The sequence below is a fragment of the Hibiscus syriacus genome, unplaced genomic scaffold, assembly GCF_006381635.1.
Source record: "Hibiscus syriacus cultivar Baekdansim isolate YM2019G1 unplaced genomic scaffold, ASM638163v2 tig00117048_pilon, whole genome shotgun sequence".
In the NCBI taxonomy this organism is placed as follows: domain Eukaryota; kingdom Viridiplantae; phylum Streptophyta; class Magnoliopsida; order Malvales; family Malvaceae; genus Hibiscus; species Hibiscus syriacus.
The window spans coordinates 4,187,199-4,208,000 of record NW_024063538.1 but is presented as its reverse complement, the minus strand read 5'-3'; the positions used below and the strand labels follow the sequence as shown (position 1 = coordinate 4,208,000).

At 38.3% G+C, this 20,802-nt stretch overlaps 1 protein-coding gene across 1 annotated transcript; it reads right to left on the bottom strand.

The window, feature by feature from the left end:
* Positions 1–855: 855 nt before the first annotated feature.
* LOC120197725 (probable ATP-dependent DNA helicase CHR12) lies at positions 856–16,819 on the bottom strand. The gene is made up of 12 exons (XM_039199143.1): positions 16,521–16,819; positions 15,363–15,519; positions 15,088–15,152; positions 14,372–14,560; positions 13,677–13,826; positions 5,956–6,351; positions 5,107–5,366; positions 4,744–4,962; positions 3,573–3,780; positions 3,342–3,495; positions 2,214–2,816; positions 856–1,688 (listed from the first exon to the last, which is right to left on the bottom strand). Exons 1-12 carry the CDS (start codon positions 16,770–16,772, stop codon positions 1,003–1,005), a joined length of 3,339 nt encoding a protein of 1,112 aa, XP_039055074.1. The 5' UTR covers positions 16,773–16,819; the 3' UTR covers positions 856–1,002.
* Between the last annotated feature and the right edge of the window lie 3,983 nt (positions 16,820–20,802).

The window sequence follows — 20,802 nt, the reverse complement described above, 5'->3', positions numbered from 1 at the left end:
CAAATTTTTTGAACGATATACCTTTTTATGAAAATAACCAGAGAATTTCATTTATTAAAACTCATATCAATAAACGTCTTGTTAATTACAGACTAAATAAATACAGTTGAGACTATAGAAAATAAAATATAACAATGATCGCTTAGAGATAGCATATAAACAAAACTATTAATCAGTGAAGCGACGGCGTTTAAAAACTGAACCCACCAACGGCTCCGAACATTAAACATGGAGGAGAAAAAACTTAAGAACTAAAAAGGCCAAGAGTATTATTATAGTAAATAGAATAAAATATAACTAAAAATGACAGTGTAGTGCGGCCATAAACGCAACAAATTTGAAAACCACCCAAGAGAATGGTAACCGCCGCAGAGAAATATGGAGGAAGAGTAGTGGAACAATATCCTTTAAATGACAATCGCCTAAGACTACAAGTTTGTTTCTCCAGACTATTTTCTTTATTTTTTTTCTCGCATGCATTATTCCTCTAAAAAATCAATTTATTAAATTAATATTCAAACTCACTTAAATATATGTAACCAGATACATCTCTATATAACATGATGAACCCATCAAATAATATCAATGATAAAATAATATTATTTTTCAATAGATTTTAAGCTCGAACAACTACATTTATAAAGTATATATATTATCATTTAGTTAAATTCTAAACGGATATTACCTTATAATCATCCAAAACTAATAAAAGAGTTGAAAAACCTAGTGACAACTTGAGATATTATATATACAAATATTACAAAGATATTATATAAAATAAAGAAACTTGATCTACTGTTAGACATTAATTAATTTGCTTTTAAAAGAAAAATACATGATGACACATATTATTGGAAAATGCATAATCTAAACTCTAGAATTTAATGAGGGAAATTAAACCAGAGGAATAACTTGATGGTACATACATAATAACACACTAGGGGAAGTCATTTCTAGGATCAAATTGACTATGCGGGAATAGGAAATTTACAGCCTCAGAATTCAAGCCCATCCATTTCCTCTTCCATTGTAATTCTGCCCTCTAGAATCTGTGGATGAACTTGGGAAAACATAGCTTGATCTCTTCTTCTTCTTAATACTATTCCATGCAAGTATTCGTTCATTCCATAAACTTCCTCCACCATGATGCTCAGAACTTTCGACTCGATATTCGGGTTTCTTTGGAGCTGATGAACCATAGGTAGTATCTTCACTTGTTTCTTCACTTAAAGCTGCCATATTGTCATTCTGGAAGTCTCCTCCTATGTTATTGCTACCCAGCTCATTGCTCTCATGGTCTTTTCTCCTCCTTTTGCTCGGTAACTTCTTTTCCATGTCTTCCGCATTCTCCACGGCCCTCATGAACTGTAAGTCGCTCATCGTATCTGGGTAATAATTCCCGTCCCTTCTTTTTCGCTTCCCTAATTCAACATTGCTTTCGGAAGCTTTGCCCTTCCTATCATCATCGTTAAGTACAAACACCCACTCAGGTACCTCATGGTCTTCCATGAGACGAGACCGATAATTCTCCTTCGCTCTTCTTTCCTCATCCATTTTCTCAAACAATCGGAACTCGTCCTCTGTGCGAGCTGCGAGTCGGTTGATTTCCCTCTCACTTGGAACATCTGTTCCAAGCGAACTTGTTCCTCTCCGCATAATTTCTTCCAGCATTTCTTTTCTGTCCTTAGCTGCATAAGTGAAGATGATCACGTTAGCATGGTATTGAATTTACTCGAACAGGAACACAATCAAAGCAAATGAGAAGAGTTGTTGTCATGTGATAGATGAAAATAAAAATTGCTTCGATTCCAACTCCAACCAGTTCAAATGGTTTATATTTTACAGAGAGAACAGTAAACATATTTTAACAAATTGGATGGTAAAAACATACATGATATGACAGAAACAAAACTAAGTAGTGTTAAATGTCAAAGGAAGGTTAGGGTAGAGTAGGGTTCGGATAGCAGTTGCTTCGACATTCCCCGTGTTTTACTGTCCCACCTATATGCATACACATGCGCACACAAAGATACGAAACCATACACACCGTGCAAACACATAAATATCCAACAATACCCTGTAGATCTTGCAACTGCTGATTATCAAATATAACACGACAGAACGAGGAAACATTCCTTATTCTAACTCATGCCAAGCTGATTTTATATTGTTTTACATGCATCACAGATAAAATCAAATCAAGCACAACAGACCTGTGGAAGTTGTATTAAACAATCCAGCCTGGATGACCTTAGCATCAATACCCATCTTCTGCTTTGCACGCTCCAAAATAACCTCTTCAATTGACCCGACACTAACCAGCACAAAAACCCTGACTTCCTTCTTCTGTCCTATCCGATGGGCTCTATCCTCTGCTTGCTGGTCCATTTGGGGGTTCCAGTCACTATCAAAAATTATTACGGTGTCAGCTGTCTGCAGGTTCAGCCCAAGACCTCCAGCACGAGTGCTTAATAGAAACATAAAATAAGGAGAGTCTGGATCATTGAACTTCTTAAGCAAAGTGCCTCTTTCCTCTGTCTTTGTTGAACCATCAAGTCTAAGATACATAAAATGGTTGAGTCTCAGATATATTTCAAGGATGTTCATGAGCTGAGTCATTTGGGAGAAGAGCAGGACACGGTGGCCGGTTCTGTGCAGTTTTGGGAGCAACCTATCAAGGAGCTCAAACTTCCCTGATGCTCTAACTATCTCCTCTTTCTGCCACATATTGAGGGTAGGCACAAAGAGATATGGATGGTTACAACACTTCCTCAATTGCATCGTCAGGTTCTGGAGGCTCTTTGATTTCCCAGACCCTAAAAAAATTTAGACTTATTAACCAATTGGCAACTATTTTTGCTTTCATGTTCCAGTAAGATGATACCACCACTAAGCAGGAAACAATATAATGCAGTTCAAATGAACTCAAATTTGAAAGAGTCCAAGATTAAAACTCGAGTAGTCTAAAACTGATAAAGGGATATGGAAAAGATCAGAGAAGATGGATACAACTCGGAGCATTAAGAAGCATAATACTGTAACTCAGCTGCCTTTGAGAAGGTTGTATGGTAGATATATGGTAACTCACATGGTACATTTGTACCTACCCATCAATACTTTTTGAAGAAAATGTCAGTAACTAGAAACTAGTCACTTAGCAGTTTGGAAACAATGTGAATCCCCTTAAATTAATACTTACTACCAAAAACACATACCATAAAAAGAAAATCCCAACCTAACAAATATGATTCAAAGAACACAAGTACAGATTTTTGACAAATAGATCACGTGTGATAAACCATCAAAATAGCTTTGATCACATGAAAACAGAATCTACAAACCATTGTCTAGCCCGACCCTGCCCTTTTCTGTTACTTGCTGATAGTATGCTTTCTGCCATGCTGACAAATCACATTTGAGTATAACCTGGGATTTTCCAGGAAGGTATTTCTCCACCTCATCTTTTTTTCTCCTTAAGATGAACGGCCTTATAACCTGACAATCAAGAAATTTTATTCAATATTAAGAAGTCTAAGGATAGATAAGACAGTTTGAAACTAATGTAGACCTACATGATGGAGACGACGAATAATCAAGAGTTGTTCTTCATCGTTAAGAGAAACATCACCACGATCTGCAAATGGCGCATTAAACCAATCCTCGAAATTCTGAACTGAATTGAAAATGTTTGGGAGCAGAAAGTTAAGGAGGGACCACAATTCTTGTAAACTATTTTGAATAGGGGTTCCAGTTAACAGAAGTCTCCGCTGGATCTGATAGCTGCACAGAAGTGAAATTTCAATTACAACAGCCTTTCCCATTCTCTTTCAAAGACCTAATATAAAATATAAGATGACATTCTCAATTCTCCAGTAATTGGAAACACTCATAATGATAGTTATCTTAGAAATAATGTATCTTTCATAATGCAATAAATGCAGTGAAATATTTTAGCCTTATGTCTCAAAAGGTAAAGTACTAGAGAAACTTCACTTCGAATTGTTCTCAAAGCAACCTCAAGCAGTTTGTCTTCAGAAGGCGTTCTGAACTCAATAGCACAAAAGGAGGAAGGACTTTGAAGTATTGTATGCCAACATTTAAGCCAAAGCAATAATATAAGTCAAGTGGCATATGGCATTAATAGATTTTCCAGGCAAACCAAAGCAACACACTACATAGCATAATTAGTAGATAGTTCTTCTATCTATGTGTGTGTATATATATATATATATATATATATCTGAATCCCTACAGCCAACTATAACTCTCCTTCACCGCTTCCCAAAGCAGGGGTGACTCCGCAGAAAAAATAGAAGATATCCGACATTTATATTTGGTTAGTGGTATAATAGGTGACTTCCAAAGAAGGAAAGGATTGATTGGGGTTCTAGATTGAAAGGAAAAAAAGAAGAAACAGGAGGAAAATACAAGACAAACAATTTGTTGTTTCAGTTTCTTAATTTTCTGTCTTCTGTTACGTTTCTACATAAGAGTGAACTAGTCGTTAAAAGTCACATGTTATCTGAAAACCTGAAAGCTAGTAAGGCCCCTTCCTAATCAATTATGTTATGCAATACAATCTAAACTGAAGGCCTCTGAGATACAAGGTAAAATGTAGATGCGAGACATCTATAGGATCAAGAATACCAACACAAAATGGTAGGAAAAAGTGGCTGTATAACCTTCCAAAATCACATGATTACAATTTGGCAGAAAGAACAAACATAAAGGTTATCATCATACCCAGAAATAAGGGTTCGTGCAAGAGCACACTGGTGATTCTTTAACCGATGGCCTTCATCAACAATCATGTAGTACCAGTGTATCTTCTTCAAGAATGCTTTATCTCTCATAATAAGATCATAGTGTGTGATCAAAACATTAATATTTCCGTCTCTTGATATTTCTTCCCTCATTGACTTCCTCTCGTCCAAACGTCCATCATAAAGAACCGCATGAATGCTGAAACAAGAAGAAAATGCCTAAGAAATTTCAAATTATTAATTACATGTAGAAAAGCAAATGCAAACTTTTGAATAAATGTGTGCATGTGTTGATGTTCCCATGCACGAGAGAAAGAGATGTTTTCAAAAAATAATTGCGTACCTAGGAGCCCATGTCGAAAATTCATGGATCCAATTTGGTAATACAGCTTTTGGAGCCACTATCAAGTGGGGCCCAGTCACCCCTTTGTTCTCCATGAGATATGCAATTAATGAAATTGCCTGTATTGTTTTCCCCAACCCCATCTCATCAGCTAAAATTCCATTAAGGTTGTTATTGAACAAAGAAAGCATCCATTGGAGCCCTTCTAACTGGTACAGTCTTAACTCTCCACCTTGAAGCATGGACGGTTGCTCCGTTACCTGTTTACAGAGCACAAATTTACCAGCTTCTTCCAAAAAAAAATTATACAGAAATTAAAACATAACAAATATTGAGAACATGGATGGTTTGCAATGCAAATAGAAAATAATTAATAAGATATCATATGGTAGCAATTGGGTGGATACCAAGGAGCTAATACTGACAATTGGTAGAGGAATGACAATTACCAGGCATCAACCTGGACCTGTGTTATATTATTGAGTATACAGTATACTCTCATTAGCAAATTAGCCACAACCAGTAATGACCACAATACCAAGAATAATCTATATTTGTGTTCAAAAAGAAGGAATCCAAGACTAAGAGATAGCAAATGAACATATTGGAAGTACCTTGAAATAATTTTCTAATAGTTAAAAGCAACTAAAGCATTTAAACCGTTTTTATAACCATGAATTTGCCAGCAAGTAGACATACATATTGTTCCCACCTTTCACAGCACAATGGAATTCTAAGAATCACATGCCAATCGTCCTTTGGCCCCATATAAACTCAATGGTCCAGGCCAAACATTAAAAATGAAAACATTTTACACAAGGATACAGATAACAAGGTTTATAATCTTACCATTTCCTGAATTGAGTGAATAGCCAAGTTATACTGCCGCTGACCTTCAAGTAGATCACTGGATTCATCATTCTGATCAGAATCAGTGGCATCTATATCTTCTTCAGGAAGTGAATCTTGAGGAGTTCCATCCTTCGAAGCATCCAACTCAGGTGAATCAGAATCTAAATCCTTCAAATCTTCAATACCATCTGAATGTTTAGCATCTTTCTGACGCTGAACAGCAGCTCCTAAATTAACAAGGAGCTTATTTGTTTCCGAAAGAAGCATAGTTAATCGTTCATTCTTGCTCTCCTTCACTAATCTCATATATGCTTCTTGATCATCAGCCTTCAGGGCCTGGAACCTCAATTTCTCAGCTCTCGTAGCACGTTGTCTTTGCCTTCCATGCCATGCCTGTTAAAAATACCAAACTTATGTTATAGTCCCCTTGTGATTTATACCAAATGGCATGATGAATATAGCTATTTGTAAGTGATGTTAAATCCAACAATAGAAATATATAAAGCATTGTTAGAATTAGAAAAGAAGATTAACTGAGCAACATGTTTCACATAAGTCTTCCTTTTTTCTAAAATATGTGCTTACATTTACGCCCAAGTCCAAGAAACATAGCTCTAGATAATATTAACTGAGGATGTTTTTTTTTTTGATAGGAAAGGTAGGCCTCTTTAAAAACCCCCTTCATGATTAACGGATCACAAGGTGCTCCTTAATCAGCGGAAGGAGGAAAAGAGTGCCTCATTAATTCATTGATAACCACAAGTTACAAAGAGTTAAAACAACCATACAATCTATAATTCAAATAAGCAACCCAAAACCTAATAGAAACCCAACTAAAAACCCAGAGATCTATCCAATACCAGCCTTAGCTAAACTGTCAGCCTCAACATTGGCAGACCTAGCAACCCATCTAATACTACTATTCAGTCCATTAACCTTGCCAACAATAGCTGTCACAATGTCTAAGTAAACATAGGGACAACGGTCGATGTTCTTGACCCAATCCACTGCTAATTTACTGTCTGATTCAACAATTAACCTTTCCTTAAACCGCTGCTGGATCGAGTCAAAGAAAGATAACCCTTTCATAATTGCCTTGAGTTCTAACAAAACAGGAGGACCTGGACCAGCAGCCTCTTGAAAAGAGCCCACCACCGAACCATCATGATCTCTAAGAATGCCCCCAACACCACTCTTCCTCCAATCTTCAGTCACAGCCGCATCCACATTCATCTTAATAAATCCTTCTGGAGGTTTAGACCAGGACACAGTTTTGATAATAGGAGAGCTTAATAAGGAGCAGCAATCCCCAAGTGAAGGGTCACAAATAAGAGAGTCCTTAGGGATAGATACAGCCTTGTAGTAAGCTAAGAACCAAGCCGCCAGTCTACACCTTGCCAAAAAGAATAAATCAATCTGATCTACCTTCCCCCCCTCGAACACAATTGCATTCCTACCCTTCCACATTGTCCATAAAACCACCCCCGGAATGAAGGACCAAATTTTCGAATTAGGTACCAATTCATCCCAAGCGACCATAAAGCTGTGAGCATTGTCTTGAAAAACTGAGGAAACTCCCCAGAAAAACAAAAATTTATTCCATAAGGACCACACCACCAAGCAAGAAAAGAATAAATGTGCTGAGGTTTCATCCGCCTCTCCGCAAAAGGGGCAAGCAACATCCACAATAGTTGAAACTCCTATCCTCTTTAGCTCAACTTTAACTGGCAATCTTTGGTGCACGACCTGCCACAAGAAGACCTCCACTCTAGGAGGCACCGTTCCCCTCCAAACATACTTCTTCCAAAAGGGGTCTGTTATACCAACAGGCCTGCATGACTTAACACTCGAACTAACAGTATAGACACCTTCCCCATTGCCAAACCAGACCAACCCATCCGATAACTCCTGAGAAAGAGGTATATTGTGGATTAGGGTCATTAAGTCAGAGTACTGAACCAATTCCCATTCACTCAAATTCCTTCTCAAATTAACATGCCAAGACCAAACTGAAGATCGAAATTCCCCAAACTCATAAAGCTTCCCATTCTTATTTATAGACAGCACATACAACCTCGGAAAAATCACTTTAAGTGGGGAGTCATGTGCCCACCTATCCCACCAAAATCTAATGCTCCCTCCATCACCCACTCTGACTTTAAAGTTGCTACGAAACTTTGCTCCAAACTGATCATTTTTGAAATGGTTGAGGACCACCGATTTCCAAATCCAAGAAGCATGTGTAGGAAGTTTCTCGTTAAACAGCAGTAAACTGGGATCCAAATTATATTTACAACAAATAACCTTCTTCCACACTGAGTCTTTATCGTTAGCAAACCTCCAAGACCATCTCCCTAAGAGAGCTCTATTCATCAGACTTATATTCATAGCACCAAGACCTCCAACACTTTTATCGGAGCAAACTTTTGTCCAATTGACCCAATGGATTTTCCTAGCCTCCACTCCTCCTCCCCATAAGAATCTGGCCATGATGGAATTCAGCTTAACACTCACCGAAGCAGGCATCTTGAAAAGGGACATGAAATAGATAGGAAGGGAACCCAAAACTGCCTTCAGTAATACCAACCTCCCTGCCATTGATAGAGTCTTCGCCTTCCATCCGGCTAGCTTTGAATGAAACTTTTGAACTACCGGATCCCACAACATCATAGAGTTTCTCTTAGCACCAAGAGGCAGCCCTAAATATTCTGCAGGAAAATGTCCTACAGGACATCCAATAGCATTAGCCCACTGAAGAAGCTCTTCCTCATTAATATTAATCCCAAATAATCTGCTCTTAGACAGATTAAGTTCCAGACCAGTCATAATTTCGAACACCCGAAGGATCCTCTTAACATTAACAATCTGGGTCTTCGAAGCACTACAGAAAATGATTAGGTCATCTGCAAATTGCAGATGAGATAAGTTGACTGAGGTCTCGTCTTTACCAACCACCAGACCACTGAAAAGGCCCGAAGATACTGCTTTACGAAGCATCAGGTTAAGCAGTTCTCCAACAAGGTTAAACAACAGAGGGGACAGGGAACAACCCTGCCGGAGGCCTCTAGCCATAGGAAATTCATCAGTAGGGACCCCATTAACTAAAACTGACACCGAAGCAGTTGACACACACATCCGGATCCAACTACACCATTTAGAACCGAACCCCATCTTCGCCATAACTTTAAATAAAATGTCCCAATCTACCGAATCATAAGCCTTTTTAAAGTCTACCTTAAATACACAACCCTTCAACCCTCGCTTCCTCCATAAATCAATTCCTTCATTAGCAATAAAAGAGCAATCCAAAATTTGTCTCCCAGGAATGAAAGCAAATTGAGACTCACTGATTATATCATTGATGCAACATCTCAATCTTCTCGCGAGGCACTTAGATAGGATCTTATACATCCCACCTACAAGGGAGATAGGTCTGAAATCATCTAAACTCCCAACATTAGAACCTTTCGGTATGAGAGTTAAGAAGGAATGGTTAATACCATGCTCCCATTCCTTACCCAAATAGAAGTTGTGGAAGAATTTCAATATGTCACCTTTCAAGCTAAGCCAGAAGGTCTTAAAGAAACCCAAGTTCAACCCATCTGGCCCAGGGGCTTTATTACTATCACAAGAATTAATGGTCCCCCAAATCTCATCTTCCGTAAAGTCCTTCTCTAGCAATAGGTTCTGTTGCAGGGAAATATTTGCGAACTCTAAGTTAATACCCTCCACTTCCATTGTTGAGCAACAATTAAACGCTTTAAAGAAATGCTCCCTGACCCTAGACTTGATAAGACCTGGATCTTTGGTGATAACACCATCAACATTTAAAGCATACATAGAGTTCAACCTCCTCCTAATGGAAGCGCAAGTGTGAAAAAACTTTGAATTTCGGTCACCCCCTTTGACCCACTTCTCTCTAGACTTTTGTTCCCAAATCTGCTCTTCGATTCTAAGAAGTCTCCAAAGTTCATTTCTCAAAAGCCTCAACTCTGTCGAAATGACAACATCATTGGAAGGAGGATGATGTTGCATCCCTTTTCAATCTGATGAATTTTGTCCTCTAACATAGAGATGTCCTTCTTAGGAAATTGATTTCTATCTCCAGACCAGCACTTAATGGCAGACTTTGTATTCCTAAGCATACTCAAAATTCCAGCTCTTGAATTTTCTTCTTTGAACAGCTTAACAGACTCAACAACCATCTTCTCAAAACCATCCTCAGACAGTAGATAATTGAACAGCCTAAATGGTCTCTTACCCCAATTATCTGCCCCCCTCTCCAGGAAAATTGCATTATGATCGGAGATAGATTTAGGCAAAAGAAACTGGTTGATACCGGAAAATTCTGCTGAGAAATTACAGTTCACCAGAAACCTATCTAGTCTTACAACCGTCGGCAAATCCCGATAACTGCTCCATGTGAAATTCCCCCCAACAAGAGGCAAATCAATAAGTCCCGTTTGCTGAATAAAATGATTAAAAATTTCCAGTGAATTCCTGTTATGACCTCTGCCTAACTTCTCCTCTTCATTCAAATAGGCATTGAAATCCCCTCCCACACACAAAGGAATACTGAACCCGTTTAAAAACAGTCCCAGTTCATCAAAAAAAGCAACCTTCTCTTCCTCCACAGACGGGCCATAAACGTTAATGAAGCCACACCTAAGGTGATTAGACTTGATCTTTCCAAAAACAGCAATAAACCTCCTATGAATAAACTGATCGTCAATCTCAAAAAAATTATCATCCCAACAACTTAACATACCTCCAGATGAACCTATTGCTGGAGACTCAACAAACCCCTGCAACCCATTCAAACCACTCCTCCTTAAAAAAGACATTGGTAATTTTTCAAGTTTTGTTTCTTGAAGAAAAAGAAACGACGGTTTCTTCTCATAAACAAGTTTTTGCACAACTCTATGTTTCTCTTTTTTACCCAGACCCCTAACGTTCCAAGACAAGATACTTAGCTTAGTCATGATACTCAAACAAAAAGAACCCAGAACTCCCACATACAAATCTCAAGGTCAAATAGCCCCACACAACCCTTTCTCCAATTCAACAATCTTTTGTATAAAAGCTTCCTTCCCCTCCTTGAAAGATATCCCCAGCATCTTACTAATTTCCCATGTAGCAATTGCTTCCTCAACCAGCAAAGGAAAGGCTGATGAGGAAACAGTATCAACACTAGCATGATCAACAGCTTCCCTAAATAGAGACCTTTTAATTCTCCTGTATGGTCTGCTCACCCAAGAACTGTCCAATTCCTTTATCGAAAAACCAGCAGCCTCGGGAACATCAGAAAGACAACCTCTAGAACTTAAATCTCTTCCTGTCTCACCATTGAACACCCCTCGTGACTTTTCCTTACGATCCTGCACATTATTACAAGTTTTCACAACCTGATTCCAGATCTTTCTAGACTTCGACCTACTATAAGTTTTATTATGACTTCTGATGAATTTCCTTCCAACCGGAGCAGTCTTCATGGATAACGAACTTGCAGAGCAGGTTTGTGAACCATCTCTTAAACTTATCAACTTTAAACCAACCGGAGCCCCTCCTCCAGCTTCAGCCCCTACTAGGTCCTTAACTGTATCTGATGAAAAAGGACTATGGCCCATAGAGTTTGGGCAGTATTCTTGCTCCAGACCAGCCAACTGAAGCCCTCCAAGGCCTGAGTTAGGCCCACTCTCCCGGTCAACATTATCAAGCTTAAAAAGATCCCCCCCCATACTTTTCCCGCTTTCCTTACTTTCAAAAAGATCTTCCGACTTTTCATTGGGAGAGAAGTCAACTCTCTCGGAATCTGTGACAATACCACGTTGTGAGTCTGCAACCCACTCTAGCACCCTATTATGGATTTCTGACACTTCCTGACACCCCACGTGACCTCCATGCTGTGCCTGCCCATCCTCTGTGCTCCATCCGGAGGAGTTCTCCACCGAAGGATCCTCTAGAACAACCTCTTCAGCCAGATCTGAGAAGTCAGGAAAGAAATCATCCCCCCCATCCACCTTAATTTTTATCAGAAATTTCCTTCCATTCGTAATAACTGAAGTATGATCAGGGATGTCAAAAGGGCTGACTACCCTAAGAAGCATCTGTGCAACTCTGCAGTCCACTCTCTGAGCAGTTTCATCTTTAATCTTCACTAACTTGCCCCACCTGGATACCACCCTAGTGAAGAACGGAACCGACCAGCAATTTAAAGGAACTCCTATCATGGATATCGTACAAAAAGCTCGGGGAATGCTTTCCTCATCCAATACCGGCTCCAACCTTTCAAACCAGAAGGACAAAGCTTCCCATTTTCCTTCCATTGCTAACTTCTTCTCTTCCACCGACTGGAACACAACCAGGCACGCATTCTTAGAAAAACCCCACCTAACAATCTTTACGTTGATGCCCTCGTTCCTTAACGCTTTCTGCACAACATGAAGTTCAAAAATATCTTTGAAGATACCAGTAAGAGACGATCTAAGCCAGACCCTATCCTCCACTGGGATGGCAACATCCTTAGAATTATTCAGCTCCTTCGAATTAAAATGAATACCCTCTTGCACACCCTCTGACTCTTTATACACCCCCACCACCGCCTCCTTGTAGGACCTCCCATCATGAAACTTATCCAGCATCTCCATCCTCCTCACCCTGTCAGCTTGAGGAGGCAAACTTCTACCCATTCCCCCACTGATACCAGCACTATTAACTCCATCAACCCTCCCATCTTTCTGTCTCTTCGACCCAGATATTTTCTCATATTTGGCTACAGCCACTAAAATCCTCCTCCCATCAATCAGTACGTTGTTCATCTTATCCACTGCATTACACAGATCCTCCTTACTTGCAAAATGGACGAAAGCAAACGTGCTTGCCTTATACTTCGGTCTATTATTGATAAACGGAATGAACACCTTAATAACCTTACCAAAATGACTAAAACGAGCCCATAAATCACTACGACTCACTCTCCTGCTAAGATTATCAACGAACGCTGACCAAATAATTCCACCATGAACCTCTCTAAGGTTACCACCAGGACCCAAACTTTTGACGGACTCTCTCTCTCTCTCACTAGTTCTCTCCATCTTTTTTCTTTGCTTGCTCAACTATTTTTCATAACTGAGGATGTTTCAATAATTGGGAAACATCAGCCACTATAAAATGTTTGATTGAAGGACCTAGTACTGGCATTCTCCATACTAACTCTTCTAGATTTTCTTTTGTTTTATGAGAAATTAATGTTGGATTGAAAACATATTGTAAGCCTTTGATAAATGAGAGACGAGGAGTAAGCGAGAGTGCATATAATAACCTAATGCTAATAGTTACTAGAAAAACAATAGAAACATTTTTTTGTTGGAGTGTGAGAAGTATCATAAATAATTATACCAGTTATACTGACTTAATTAGAATGCAAGTAAGTGTTTGTATCAAAAAGTTTAATGAATATTGTCGATAGATTTCAGTAAGCACTCTGTGGTGCTCCAGCTCACTCCTTTGTTGAAAGAATAAATCAGTGATGTCGTTTTATATGTTACCTAACACCTCCCATTAGTTTGATCAATATTGGCTCAAGACAAACATGTTCCACAAAATTCTACATATATTCTTCCCGTTAACTAAGTAAAGCAAAACTTTGCATCCCTCTATCCCTACCATATGAAAGATAAAACACTGTAAAAGTATACCACAGAGAAAGAACATTATACCAGGACACCATCATTCCTTTGTTTTCGACGCTTTAGAGTAGCTTGAATCTGCAATTGGAAGTCACGGAATGCATTAACTATTTCTGAGAAAAATTTCTTCTTTCTATTCTCCAAATGGTTCCTCTCCTCCTCTCTCAATCGCGATAGCCTCTGCAAAAAAAAATATCATTTCATCAACAGCACATGAGAAATTTCAATTTCCTTTTGACACGTGAATACACATCAATATATACATATTCATATACACAAACATATTCCTTTTAGATACAGCATGCTACGATTTTTTATTCTACAAGTTATCTATCCTCATTTTCTCCTAATACGAAGGTTTGCATTACTCATTAAGGGGGCTTCCTAGTTCCTATGATTCTACCATACCAAGAGTCATCTAACTGAGCACTCTTAGCAGTTTTATCCTTTCTCATAAATCCTCTAGAAAATCTCTGCACCTGTTGATTGCTATATCACATAGCCTCTCCCATACCCAAATAAATGAAGACGTGAGGAAATGAGATCTCTACGGAAAAATGATTTGAAAGGTAAATACTAAACGGAAATCACAAATTTCTGTGCACAATCTCATCCCATAAGGTTGAAGTTCAGTGTACAGAGTTATAAAAAATCAATGTAGATTTTAATACCCACTCCCTCAAGCAACCTGACATTAAAATGACTAGTGGATAAAGCAAAAAGACCTCATAATCCCGTTTCTTTCTCGTTTGATCATCTACTTCTGTAGTAAATGGAACAAAAATGCCATACGGATGAAAAGGCAATCGCGCCATGCTCCAGTCAAACAATTGCTTGTCAGGATATGCACAGTTGACATGAAGCCAGAACTCGTTGCTTATATAAGAACGTATCTTGCTTTGCAACTCTGCTAGCTGCCAGGGAAAAAGTCCCATGTCATTCACCAAAACCAAGAGAAAGTGAAGTAGAGAAAATTATTCATCATCATCAATCTAAGTCCTTAGCAGATAGTAACGATAGAAAGCAAAATCGTAAAACAAATTAATTCCATATCCAGTCTATAGGGGAAGAAACAACTTCATGATAGTGCAATCAATTAACAGCTGCCTAAACAGTAGAACCAAGGACGGACGCAAGATTTTATGTTGGGGGGGGGGGGGCAGAACTTAAACTTAAGGGGGATGAACTAAAATTCTAGGAGAGGCGAACTAAAATTCTGAATTGGTGGGGGGAGGGGGCGAAACAGAATTTCAATAAAAAATACATAGAAAAATTTAAAATATATGGTAATTTTAAATTTTCATGGGGCAACTGAAACCTCCCCCCGGTCCATCCCTGAGTAGAACAGATGATCACATTTCCAGTATTAATAATGAGTTCACATAGCACTAGGGAAATGTGGGTTTATGTGTATATCTACAACTTTACCACATTAGTTTACCTTTAGTCCATAGAGTTCAAGTAAACACTTTGTCTGCAAGTCCTCCCCTCTGTTTGAAGGCAAATCTGATTCAAAACATAAGTGCATAAGTAATCCTTCTAAACTGGTAGTCAAAATAAAACTTGAAACAAAATGTTGTTACTATTAAACTCATAGATGCCGGTAATGGCAATAGAAAGATGACATGATTTTCAATCACTAATTTTAACATATCATGACTATGTAAAAAAGAAAAATACAGAATACTTAGTAAAGATCCTGTGTAGAATGATAACCTTCAAGTTCATTCAATCGATGATGGATGTGGCTCTGGTAGCGGTTTTCCTTTGATTCTGCCAAGCTAAAACCTGACATGCATTTTGATCGTTGTTTTGATAGTGCACCATCAAGGTCACACAATAAATCATCCTTCTCGGAAATAGAAGGATCATCCTGCCACATATTAAATCAATTTAAGAACGCAAAAGGAAATATATGATAAGTTACAATTTAGAAGTAATGAAATTATTGCACACAGCAATGACAACGAAACTTTTGCGAAATTAACTAATTTCAATGTGAAACGGCCAACACTAAAAACCTACAAATAATGTAGAGAAATCAAATTCAGTCAATTCAAACAATGGGGGGGGGGGTGCTACTTATTACTGAAACAGAATCCTCAGAAAATTTCAAATTTTTCAACAGCAAAATGGAAAAACAATAAGAGAATGTTATTACTCCCTATAACAGTTCAAAATAAGTTATTAGACTTAAAAACAAAACAAAAACTCACCATCTCATCAATAAAAGAAAGTGCCACAAATTCAAAAACAATTCCTCGCACAACATCAAAAATAATAAGAGTATATACGAAAGAAACAAAAAAATACAAAATTCACAGAGAATTTTTTAGGTTATTAGATGAATTAAGTAACTACATTTGGTGATTTATTTATCTTTTCTTTAAAAGAAAATACTAACTTTTAAGAAAATAAAATATAGTACTATAGTTATTTTGTAATTTGATTACAATTACGATACTTTAAAAATATGTATATCTTAGTTAATGGAAAGATACTTAAAAAATATTTATTCGAGCAAAAAAATTTAACTTAAAAATTAAACCTTGACCAGTATTCAAAGTAAATTCATATAAAATTTAATTTCGAAAAATCACTCCCGAATCTGGGATTTTAAACTGAAATTTCGAATTATAGACTAAATGATTGAGCCACTAAACAAATTCATAACCCCCGTCACAACCCAAACAAAATAAACAAAAGGGTATCCGAGGAAATAGCATAAATGAAGAGGAATTGACACGAAAGAAAATAAAATCAGACAATTAACACAAAACAAACTTAAAGAGGGGGGAAATTCAAGGCAAAACAATTTGCATTGGTACGGAAAGACGAGCGAAAAATCAAAAGGGGGAATCCAAAATTACTCACCAAAGTCGTGTGGGCAAGTCCAGGCACATCAGATCCAGATTCAACATGGGTTCCATTATCAATGACCTCAAGAAGCCCTTCCTCTTGTTCATCGAAACAAATAGAGGAAACGACGTCGAATAAATGGGGAGGGAGGGGAAGATTTCTAGAAACGAAGTTAAGGGCACATATCAAAGACTTGACCTTCTGTAAATCGACTAAACAAGGTTCCTCCTGATGCTGCTGCTCTTGGACCTCTAGCTTAGCCACCATGGCGGGAATCAATCTATTCCTTCTTTTTTTTTTTTGGGTGTGGGGAGGGGATGGTTGGGGATGTGGTTAGTGAGGCAGGAACAATAAATATATTCAGTCTCTAATTTATTTATGGGTAAACTACATGAATGGTCACTAATCTGTAAATAACTTTCTCATTTCTCCACTAATATTTTAAAAATAATAAATCAGTCATTTGATTATAATGGTAACTTTGAAGGCTTGACTATATATATTGTATGTAGAGATATGGGCATGGGACTCGAACTTGACTGGTTCCGACCTGAACCAATCGGGTCGGGATTTTTTTTAAAAAAAATTGGTTCGGGTCGGGTTGGGTCGTTTTTTTAAAGGTGATGTTCGGCTCAAGTCAAGTCGGATTTAGGTTTAAGGGGAAAAAACCTGACCTGACCCGACCCGAAAAAAAATATAATTTTAGCTTATATATATTTATGAATAATTACAATAATATTCCTCTATATATTATTTTTTTAATTAAATCATTGTTTTTATTAAATAAAAATAATATTTTTTATTATTTCAGGTCGGATCGAGTTTGGATTTTATCTCAAAAAATCAGGTCGGGTTCGGGTCAGGTGGAGGGTATATATTTTTCAGGTCGAGTTGGATCGAGGGAAAGATTTAAACTTTTTTGGGTCGGGTCGGGTCGGATTGGCCCAAACCCGACCCATGCCCATCCCTAATTGTATGCTTCAATGCGGTACATGTTGTTAATGGCATAAAGCCGGCGGAACTATACAGAGTAGGAGCGATTCTTATTTAGTAGTATTTTGGGTTTTTATCTATTTAAATTTAGGTACATGTTGTTCATTGGTCGGAATAAGACCCAGACGTTTTGGTTTCTTCGGGACGAGGTGGCTCAAAGAGTTCGAAGTTGGAACAAGAATTTAATTTCTTATGGGGGTCGAGCGGTATATATTAAAGCAGTGGGACAGGCTCTTCCAACCTATGTGATGGGTTGTTTTTTGATTCCGGAGGGGATAATCTCGGATATTACTAGTTTGCTTAGTACGTACTGGTGGACGGGTGATTCTTCTTCTAGAGGATGGCCGCTTGTTGCCTGGCAGAATCTTTGTCGTCCGAAGCGGTTGGGTGGACTGGGGTTTCATGATTTGCAGTTGTTCAATACTGCGTTTCTTGGAAAACAAGTTTGGCGTCTAATGCAATCTCCTAGCTGCTTAGCTTCTCCCCTTCTCTCTTCTAAGTAGTTCCCGACATGCCATATTTTAAAATGCACTCTTGGTGATCACCCTTCCTATGTGTGGAGAAGTTTATTTCACTCCATTCAGGAGTTAAAATATGGTTTTCACTGGCAAATTGAAATTAATGGTGTCCCGATGCATGGTACTATATGGGGTGGGATTCACCCGGTTGCAATTAAAGATTCATATTTGGATAATGTTTCTCAGCCTATTGTCTGTGGTGAATTCATGCTTCCCGGTGTTGCTCGTTGAAACGAGCCCTTAATGTTGTGAAATTTGGGTTAATTTTCACCAATAACAATTCACCTTGAAAAATATTATCTAGGTGACTAGTGTGAAAACGATTGTACTAAAAATCACCCCAAGGTAGATTCCCAGGAAAGAGGAGGGGTCACAATGGTCCCTCTTAAAACCCACTTTCCTTAGACAGAACTACCAAGACAAGTAATTTTAATAGGACAATAATTAACAACAACTATACCCGGCAATAGCTATTAAATAGACATAAAAGAGAACCCCAAAATATTTCACTAATAGAGGAAATATTACAAAGAGAAAGAATACAAATAGCCTTTAAAATAGAAGAAGGCTTATATTTGTGGGATGATAAACTAAGGAGGAGGAGGGCTTTATTTATAACAAAAGAATTTCCCATCCTCCTTATACACAACCAATGTGGGACTTTTGCCAAAAACCAACAAATCTCCACCTTGACAAATTCCACACACATCTCTAAAAAAAACAATCTTTTAATTTGTAACAATATTGACCAAGTCTAAACAATGTTTAAACTTGACCGCAGTTACCACTTTTGTCAACATATCAGCATGATTCTCAGTGGTCCGAATCTTCTGGATTATGACTCCACCTTCTTCTAGAATCTCTCGTACAAAGTGATATCGAACATCGATGTGCTTCGTCCTTGCATGGTAAACCTAGTTCTTTGCTAAATGAATAGCACTCTGACTGTCACAGTGCACTTTGATGTGCTTTTGTTCCATTCCCAATTCACCAAGCAACCCTTGAAGCCAAATTGCCTCCTTCACAGCCTCTGTAACTGCCATATACTCTGCCTCTGTAGTAGACAAAGCCACTGTTGACTGTAAGGTGGACTTCCAACTGACTGGTGCCTTTGCAAATGTAAACACATAACCAGTAGTTGACCGATGCTTGTCCAAATCACCTGCATAGTCTGAATCACAATACCCAAATACACACTGACCATCTTGTTTGTCCTGCTGAAAGACCAAACCAACATCTACGGTGTTCAGAATATACCGCAGAATCCATTTCACAGCTTGCCAATGCTCCTTTCCAGGATCATGCATATACTTGCTCACAACCCCAATTGCCTGTGAAATATCGGGTCTCGTACACACCATTGCATACATCAAGCTACCAAAAGCACTTGCATACGGAACCTTTGACATGTATTCCCGTTCTGCATCATCCTTAGGTGACATGGATGCACCGAGCTTGAAATGAGGAGCAAGAGGTGTACTAACTGGTTTTGACATCTCATTTATGCCAAAACATTTTAGTACCTTCCTCAGATATTCTTTCTGAGACAAACAAAGCCTCCCCAATTTCTTATCCCTTGATATCTCCATGCCTAGAATCTTCTTCACTTCACCAAGATCCTTCATCTCAAACTCCCTATTCAATTGAGTCTTTAGTTTCGCAATTTCTGTCTGACTCCTGGAAGCTATCAGCATATCATCAGCATAAAGAAGAAGATATATATAGGATCCGTCTTCTAGCTCGCATAAATACACACAATGATCATATTTGCTTCTTGTGTACTTCTGCCCTATCATAAACTTGTCAAATCGCTTGTACCACTGCCTTGGAGATTGCTTCAATCCGTACAACGATTTTTCTAATTTGCACACCATCTCTTCTTTTTCAGCAACTTTGAATCCATCTGGCTGAGTCATGTAGATTTCCTCATCCAAGTCTCCATGTAAAAATGCAGTTTTTACATCCATCTGAACTAGTTCCAAATCCAACTACGATACCAAAGCCAACAAAATTCTGATGGAGGAATGTTTTACAACTGGAGAAAATACTTCATTATAATAAACTCACTCCGTTTGAGCGTAGCCTTTAGCCACCAATCTTGCTTTGTAGCGGATGTTATTTTTGTTAGGAAATCTATCTTTCTTTGCATATACCCACTTGCACCCAATTGCCTTATTTCCCTTCGGAAGACTAGCTAGTTTCCACGTCTGATTCTTTTGAAGGGATTGCATTTCTTCATTCATGGCGATCCTCCACTTTTTATGTTCTGAACTTTGAACTGCTTCATTAAAAGTGGCAGGAACGTCATCAATTGCAATTGGTGATGCAAAAGAGACCATATCAGCATAACGAGCAGGTTGTCTAATGGTCCTCTTTCCCTTTCTGAGTGTAATTGATTCATGTTGCTGTGGAGGTTCTTGGGTCTGAACCTCTTCTTCATCTGACTCTTCTTCTACCATAGGAGAGTCAACATCAGTTTATTTACTGGTTGGGACAAATTTGCTTCCTTCAAACTCCACCTGTTTGGGAGTTCCATCTGTCTGCTCCAATTTTTCTGAAGTTACCTTTCTCAACATGGTAGATTCATCAAAGGTAACATCCCTGCTGAAGATTATTTTCTTTGTTTCTGGACACCAAAGACGATAGCCTTTCACACCAGAGGTGATCCCCATAAAGATCACCTTCTTTGCTCTTGGATCCAGCTTTGACTCCTTAACATGGTAGTATGCAGTGGAACCAAACACATGTAAGGAATCATAATCTGTAGCAGGTACTCCAAACCATTT